The sequence below is a fragment of the Mytilus edulis genome, chromosome 3, assembly GCF_963676685.1.
Source record: "Mytilus edulis chromosome 3, xbMytEdul2.2, whole genome shotgun sequence".
Classification (NCBI taxonomy): Eukaryota; Metazoa; Mollusca; class Bivalvia; order Mytilida; family Mytilidae; genus Mytilus; species Mytilus edulis.
In genome coordinates, this window is record NC_092346.1 from 62,172,365 (window position 1) to 62,180,980 (window position 8,616).

The 8,616-nt window shown below is 33.0% G+C and overlaps 1 protein-coding gene across 3 annotated transcripts; it reads left to right on the forward strand.

Moving 5' to 3' along the window:
* The first annotated feature begins 1,552 nt into the window (after positions 1–1,552).
* LOC139517057 (uncharacterized PPE family protein PPE12-like) lies at positions 1,553–8,247 on the forward strand. 3 transcript variants are annotated; one of them, XM_071307677.1, is made up of 3 exons: positions 1,553–1,668; positions 2,732–2,902; positions 6,489–8,247. In XM_071307677.1, the coding sequence occupies exons 2-3, from the start codon at positions 2,785–2,787 to the stop codon at positions 7,970–7,972; spliced, it is 1,602 nt and encodes a 533-aa protein (XP_071163778.1). In that variant the 5' UTR covers positions 1,553–1,668; positions 2,732–2,784; the 3' UTR covers positions 7,973–8,247. The 3 variants fall into 3 exon arrangements, with proteins under 3 accessions (XP_071163778.1, XP_071163779.1, XP_071163780.1); XM_071307678.1 differs by lacking the exon at positions 1,553–1,668 and adding an exon at positions 1,685–1,703; XM_071307679.1 differs by lacking the exon at positions 1,553–1,668 and adding an exon at positions 2,506–2,591.
* The last annotated feature ends 369 nt before the right edge of the window (positions 8,248–8,616 follow it).

The following is an 8,616-nucleotide window of genomic DNA, read 5'->3' on the forward strand; positions in this document are numbered from 1 at the left end:
GAGACCCCATCTTCCTTAAAAGAAAATATTTGCTCATACTTCAGAAGTCGATCTCAAGACAAGACGATATTTCAGACTGGTATGAATATTGCCCTAATGTGTGCTTTTGACAAAAAAAGAAGAAACAAAAATAACACCCACACATCCACACACAAAAGACGTGTAGGTGTTTTTTTTTTGTTTTTTTTTTTTATATATAAGGAAGAATCTGTTTTAATATTTTACTTCTAAAAAGGGTGCAAAAATCCATGCTGTATTTTATTCCCGATAATAATGAGAATAAACTCATCATAGATAACTGGATTGACATTTTGTATTTGCGCCAGACGCGCGTTTCGTCTACAAAAGACTCATCATTGACGTTCGAATAAACAAAAAGTTTAAAAGGCCAAATAAAGAACGAAGTTGAATGGCATTGAGGACCAAACATTCATAAAAGTTTTGCCAAATACAGCTAAGGTAATCTATTCCTGAAGTAGAAAAGCCTAAATATTACAAGTTTTGTAAACAGATAATTTATAATTATGACAATATCGATGATAATTCATCACAACACAGAAGTGCTGACTACTGGGCTGGTGATAACCTTGGAGAATAAAATCTCCACTAGCAGTGGCATTTGAGTTTAAGCCACCTTTTCTTAATAACTGAGAGCGTTAATCTAGATCAATAACCTGGATTGCTGTGTAAAATCATAAGATTATTCCATTGTAACAAGTATCGGGTAGTTGCTGAAGAAATGATAGAGTATCACTCATACACATTTTTATAAATGAACCACAATATAATATATAACTCAGATCAGTAGATATTCAAATGACCCTGTGAAAAGGAACACTGAATTCAGATTTCTCATATTTTCAATATGGATATGTAAGAATTGATAGTAAGTGAACGATGATTATCAAAATTATAATAAATTTCCTTTCGATAGTGGAATTCTGTAAAAATTTGAATAGCAAAAATATCTAGTTCCAAGAAAAATTCAAATCCGAAAATCCTTATAAACTATCAAGATCAAAAGCTCAAACACATCAATTTGACATACGAATGGAAAAAAATACCGAACTCCAATGCCTTGTTCACACGTACATTTAATTCGAATCGAATGCGAATTGAATTCGCTAATCGCGTTCACACTACATACTAATTAAATGTTAACGTCGTTTGAACAGTAAAGCAAATATGACGCGAATTGCAATTCGAATTACGATTGACGTTTGGACGTAAAACGTTTCGAATGCGAATTAAACTAATTCGAATTACGTGTGAACTTAGCGCAAGGAAAATTCAAATCCAAAAGTCCCTTATAAAATGTCAAAATCAAAAGCTAAAACGAATGAAAAAATACCGAACTCCGAGGAAAATTCAAATCCGAAAGTCCCGTATGAAATGTCAAAATTAAAAGCTGAAACACATCGATTAGACAAACGAAAGGAAAATATATCTTGTAAGACTAAAGATAAACTTATAATTTCCCTTTTCTCACTTAGAAATATATTAAAATGCTACAAAACCAACGTATATGGGTATTTAAAAAACAGTTACATTGCAAATGTACATTAGTATGCAAACTTGTGATCATAACTGACATCAGACTAATTCAGCCAGTCATGAAGTAGACGTGATATATATGGAAATGTAGAACGAGGCACACAGGAAGCTAGAGTAAGTTTGATTACTTATTTAGATATTTAATTCAGGTATGATAATGTTACCTTTTTTGGCCTTATGAATTCGAAAATCAAAAAGTACTATAAATCTTCTTTAAAATGACATCTTTCAAATGTTCAACAAACATTGGTTAAGGTTATTAGAGGTCATACTTAACTTAGCCATAAACTTCGTGTCAAATGATAATTAAGGTCAAATATATTAATATACTAATGTAGTAATGACATCACAACAAACATGTTTGAACTAAAGTGTTCGGATTATAATTATGCAGATTCTGTATTTCATTAATTTTTTTCTATATGCATAATCGATATAACTAGCCAACACTGAAAGGACTCAAGATATTTTTTATATAATTTTAGAGGACAGATAAGGGCTTATTATTTCTACATTTTATCCTGCTACGTTTTTATTTTATGAAGTTTATAGAGATGTTTTGGGGGAAATTGGATAAACAAATTTATACAAACCAAAGATAATTAGGTGCATCACATGCATATTTCAATAATTCATCTAAATGATCTCATTGGTAACATTCTAAACGAATTTTTATTTTATAATTTAAGTCTTGCCTTCTTATTCTTAAAAATCGTTTGAAAAAGGCAATAATGATGTTTTTCAAATATAATCGCTATACTGAATATTCTTGAAGAGAAATTTGTTGGGGTAAAATGATATATTTGGTCGAGAAGTAAAACAATCGTTTATATTTATGCAAATGTTTATATATAATAGTGAGAGGTGTCAAGAAAACAATCAGAAGTTACAAATAGCCAAAGGACGGTAAATTAATGACCAAAAACTACAATACCTAAAAAGAATTTACACTGCAAATAAATGAAATAGTAACCACATGATAATATTGTACTAATAAAAAAAAGACAGAAAGAAAGGAAGGAAGGAACTTCAATTAGGTATTCAATTTGTAACTTGATAAACCTTATTTACATTTTGGAAAATTGTTGAACATTTTTAACTTTTTTAAACGAATGACATACATCTGATTTTTTTTGATTTTTTTTGTTGAAAAATCCGAATCTGATTTTATTTGTAGCCAACTATTTTCTGCTGAAACTATCCAGAACGATTATTGTACTCAAATATTAGATGAAGCAGTTAGCTCTGTTAGTATGTGTTCTTTTGTATGCAAGAAGTGGTGATGCTCAAGCTAAAAAAGCAACACCAAAACCTGTTGCTGTTGGAGCTGTTGGCAAAATGGATAGAAGTAAGCATTTAGTATTTTTATTGACTAGTTATATTTCTGATTCTGTGATGGTTTTTTAAAGTATATAATAATAACATTATTCATTGAGCGATCGGTGTTTAGTCCATATACTAGTTATATTAGTTTGAGCATTATGTGTTTATTCAACTAAAATTGAGAATGGAAATGGGGAATGTGTCAAAGAGACAACAACCCGACCAAATAAAAAACAACAGCAGAGGGTCACCAACAGGTCTTCAATGTAGCGAGAAATTCCCGCACCCGGAGGCGTCCTTCAGCTGGCCCCTAAACAAATATATACTAGTCCAGTGATAATGAACGCCATACTAATTTCCAAATTGTACACAAGAAACTAAAATTAAAATAACACAAGACTAACAAAGGCCAGAGGCTCCTGAATTGGGACAGGCGCAAAAATGCGGCGGAGTTAAACATGTTTGTGAGATCTCAACCCTCCCCCTATACCTCTAACCAATGTAGAAAAGTAAACGCATAACAATACACACATTAAAATTCAGTTCAAGAGAAGTCCGAGTCTGATGTCAGAAGATGTAACCAAAGAAAATAAACAAAATGACAATAATACATAAATAACAACAGACTACTAGCAGTTAACTGACATGCCAGTACCAGATTTCAATTAAACTGACTGAAAGATTATGATTTCATCATATGAACATCAGGCACAATATTTCCCGTTAGGGGTTTAGTATCATACCATCATAACATATATGAGAAGAACATAACCCGTGTCATGCCAACAACTGTTTTTTTTTTAGAATAAATGTGTTTAGTTCCGATGCAAAGACCTTATCAGTGACTCAATATTAACGCCAAAATATGCAATCTTTAATGACTTGACAATAGTATCGTAATTATATCCCTTCTTAATAAGTCTATTCAAAGGTTTTGTAAGTTTCTGAGGTGAATACTGACACCTTTGTGCTTTATAAAGAATATTTCCATAACAAATTGGATGTGAAATACCTAAACGTATTAGAAGTCTGCATGTTGAGCTATATTTACGAATGATGTCTTTATACCGATGATAAAATTTAGTAAATGTTTTGACTAGTTTGTGATATCGAAAACCCTGGTGTAATAATTTTTCAGTAATACACAAATTTCTCTCGTTAAAATCTAAAACATTGTTACATACACGAGCGAATCGTACAAGTTGAGATACATAAACACCGTAAGATGGTGACAAGGGAACGTCACCATCTAAAAACGGATAATTAACGATAGGAAATGAAAAATTATCCCTTTTATCATAAATTTTAGTATTCAGCTTTCCATTAGTGATATAGATATCAAGATCGAGAAAATGGCAGTGGTCATTGTTAGTATTAGCTTTATTTAAAGTAAGTTCAACAGGATAAATTTCATTAATATACATACTGAAGTCGTCATTATTGAGAGCCAAAATATCATCCAAATATCTAAAAGTATTATTAAATTTGTTTATCAGATGTTGTTTCGATGGGTCTTTGCTTACTTTGCTTATTTTTGTCATAAATTGTAACTCATAACAATACAAAAACAGGTCCGCAATAAGTGGTGCACAGTTAGTCCCCATTGGAATTCCGATAATCTGACGATATACGGAATCCCCAAAGCGAACAAAAATGTTATCTAGTAAAATTCAAGGGCATATATAGTATCAAAGCATGTCCAATTAATATAGTTTTTTTGTTTATTGCTACTAAAAAATGACCTAAAAGAGTTTGAACATATATTTTCACATTCTGATTTTTTGAATGCCCATTTAATTAGGTGTGTGAATTTTTTCTTAATGAGAATGTGAGGCAATGTGGTATACAGGGTAGAAAAATCAAAACTTTGAACAGATTCAAAATCACCAATATAAGCATGCAATTTATCAAGTACTTCCAACGAGTTTTTGACACTCCAAAAGTTCAACTGACTACTTAAAATTATTAGTGATTGAGCGGTCAATGTTGAGTCCACAGACTAGTTTTATTATTAAAAGAGCAAAAATGTTTATTATAAATGGAGCGGCAAATGTTTCAAGACCATAAGTAATAAATATCTTCATAGGATAAGCTTATGAGCGCCAGAAACCTTGTGAAACCTTAAAAAAAGTGGGTAAATTTCATTAATGAATATAAACGAAAATTTATCACTAGTTTACCAAAGTTGTTTAAAGTAACTACCAAGTAATCACAATATTACCTTTCAGTTTGTGTATAGTTCATTAGTGAGGTTTCTCAGTCTACATATTACCTTTCAGTTTGTGTATAGTTCATTAGTGAGGTTTCTCAGTCTACATATTACCTTTCAGTTTGTGTATAGTTCATTAGTGAGGTTTCTGAGTCTACAAAGTAATCACAATATTACCTTTCAGTTTGTGTATAGTTCATTAGTGAGGTTTCTCAGTCTACATATTACCTTTCAGTTTATGTATAGTTCATTAGTGAGGTTTCTGAGTCTACAAAGTAATCACAATATTACCTTTCAGTTTGTGTATAGTTCATTAGTGAGGTTTCTCAGTCTACATATTACCTTTCAGTTTGTGTATAGTTCATTAGTGAGGTTTCTGAGTCTACATATTACCTTTCAGTTTGTGTATAGTTCATTAGTGAGGTTTCTCAGTCTACATATTACCTTTCAGTTTATGTATAGTTCATTAGTGAGGTTTCTGAGTCTACAAAGTAATCACAATATTACCTTTCAGTTTGTGTATAGTTCATTAGTGAGGTTTCTCAGTCTACATATTACCTTTCAATTTGTGTATAGTTCATTAGTGAGGTTTCTCAGTCTACATATTACCTTTCAGTTTATGTATAGTTCATTAGTGAGGCTTCTGAGTCTACAAAGTAATCACACTATTACCTTTCAGTTTGTGTATAGTTCATTAGTTAGGTTTCTCAGTCTACAATCATCTCGGAAGCTACTGGCAAATTATTTAGAAATAAAGTTTTCAACTCCCGTAAAAGAAGTGAATAATGTACGAACTTGGCTATTCCTTTTATATTATTTTTGGTGCTTACGAGGCGTTTGTTTGACTGTGTGGGATGTTTAAATACGCATTCACATCCGGTCGGAGTGAAGACGTTATATGCAATTCCTTGTGGTCCCTTGTGCATTTCTGCATCTGTCCAACAAACCATATTTTTTTAATGTGGTAGTTGTAAGTTACCAGATCGTTACTCTTTGAAGATACTACTTCTGTATTATTGATTTTTTCTCGTCCTTAATAGACGTGGCACTCGAGTTGAAAGCTGTATGAAGACCTGTAATTGTTGACACCTTTGTCCTTTTGGTCTCATCGGCAATCAAACAATATCTCCTTATTTCATAACCAAAACATGAATCAATATTTAACTTATATATATATAAAAAAAAGAGACGTGGTATGATTGCTAGCATTGAGACATTAATACACCAGAAACCAAACTTAAGGACAACGATGTTGGTGTGTTTGACCATAACAATAAACAGTCTGTCCGTGGTATGCTTGTACGGAAACAAAATAAATTGTATTGGATGTGCTTTAAACATGTTATATAATAAATAATACAACCTGTTTTATTTCTTAAAAATATTTTTTTTATATTAATAGATTGCTTTGACATGCCTCAAACTGGTATGTGTATGGGTATGTTTGTACAAAGATGGTTTTTCAGTGAGACTTCCGGTAGATGTTTTATGAATCGAGGTTGCTTTTATCAGGGATTTGCAACCATACGTGAATGTAATAAGGAATGCAGATGCAAACAACCTATGAACGAGGGAGCTGGAAGTGGAGGTTTCAACTGTGAATTGGAAGTACAAAAGTATGCATTTGCTGGAGAAGCATGTACTCCATTTATGTATACTGGTTGCGGCGGGAATGGAAACAGATTTAATTCTATAACACAGTGCATGAACACGTGCAAAGTAAGAGAGTTTGAACACATGGAAATGATGGGAGAGTTTGGAATGATGGGACAAGGATTTAACCAAATGGGCTGGAATGGGGGGAATATGGGAAACAATGGCGGCGGATTTAGAAACGGAATGAATCGAAATAATATGAACTCTCGTGGTATGGGAAATATTGGTAGGGGTATGGGAAGTAGTGGTATGGGTATGGGAAATAATGGTATGGGTATGGGAAATCCTAGTAATGGTATGGGAAATTCTAATATGGGTATGCGAAATCCAAGTAATGGTATGGGAAATTCTAATATGGGTATGGGAAATTCTAATATGCGTATGGGAAATCCTAGTAATGGTATGGGAAATTCTAATATGGGTATGGGAAATTCTAATATGGGTATGGGAAATCCTAATATGGGTATAGGAAATCCTAATATGGGTATGGGAAATCCAAATACGGGAATGTCGGGATGGGGGAATGGACAAATGGGAATGGGTAATAACGGGGGAAATGGAATGGGTGGTAATAATGGACAAATGGGAATGGGTAATAATGGAGGAAATGGAATGCGAAACATGGGTACTACAGTGAGTAGTATGAATAATCAAAACGTAGGCATGGCAAATACAAATTCTGGAATGGGAAGCGGAAATCCTGGCATGGGAAGCCAAAAATCTGGAACGAGTATCACACAACCCAATCAACCTGCAAGTCTTGTAACTGGTTCTACATCGGCAGGTGCTACAGAAACTAAGGCTAGTACGGGAATAGCGTCAGCTAATCCTGGCACTGGTGGCTCGAAAAATGTCAGAAATCACATTCTTGATAAAAGTGTAATGTCAAACCAAGGAAACGGGCAAATGCCGGGTCTGACTAATCCTGGCACTGGATGGCCTAACACAGGAATGGGGAATATGCAAAACACAAACAATCCTGGAATGGGAAATACTGGAATGAATAATAACCCTTCAGGAAGCATGGGAACAGGTGGAAGAGGAATGAATATGGCCCAAAACATGCCCCCACCTCAAAATCATAATTTTGGCCAAGGAAATTCCTTTTTTGGGTCACAAAGAACTAATTCACAAAGTTCATTTGGAAATAACAATGCAATGAATCCAACTACAACAATAATGCCAGGTTCTACAAACATGGCAACATGGATGTACATGGGAGTTAAATGAGACAGTTCAATCAATAGAATTAAATCAATTGTTTATAATAAACAGAAAATTATTATTTGACGAACACCTTTACTGCACTTAAGTTCGTATTCATATTTCATAAGTTCTCTTTAAGATATGTAGCGATTATCGAGGAGTATGAGAGCATACTTAAGTCCACAATATGAGCTATCTAGTTTTTTGCTAAAAGGTGTGCCCTCTTAACCTAGTCATTGTAGATCTTCTATCAACTGTCAAGATAATGATCGAAAATAAAGCTCTATTTTATTAATAAATGGGCTATTTCTTAGTGATCAAACGGATTATTTTCTCATGAACTTTTATCTTTTATCTCTAATTTTCGTAATACTGTGCATTTAAACTGTTCGGTCATGATAGAACATGAGAATGGTTGTTTGTTAACATTTCTCAGATACCTATTTAAAATAAGGAGATGCGGTATAAATACTTATAAAACAAATTAAAAAAAGATATAAGGACAATGATATTAATAATTACAGGTCAACTGAAGGTTCTGAACAATAGATCAGATCTAATACCGTACAGTAGTAAGTCATACTTATCGGGCCTCGGGTTGACCAGATAAAAAGCAATTAAATCAATATAGGCGACACAAGTATACCGATGTTCAAATATAAAAAATT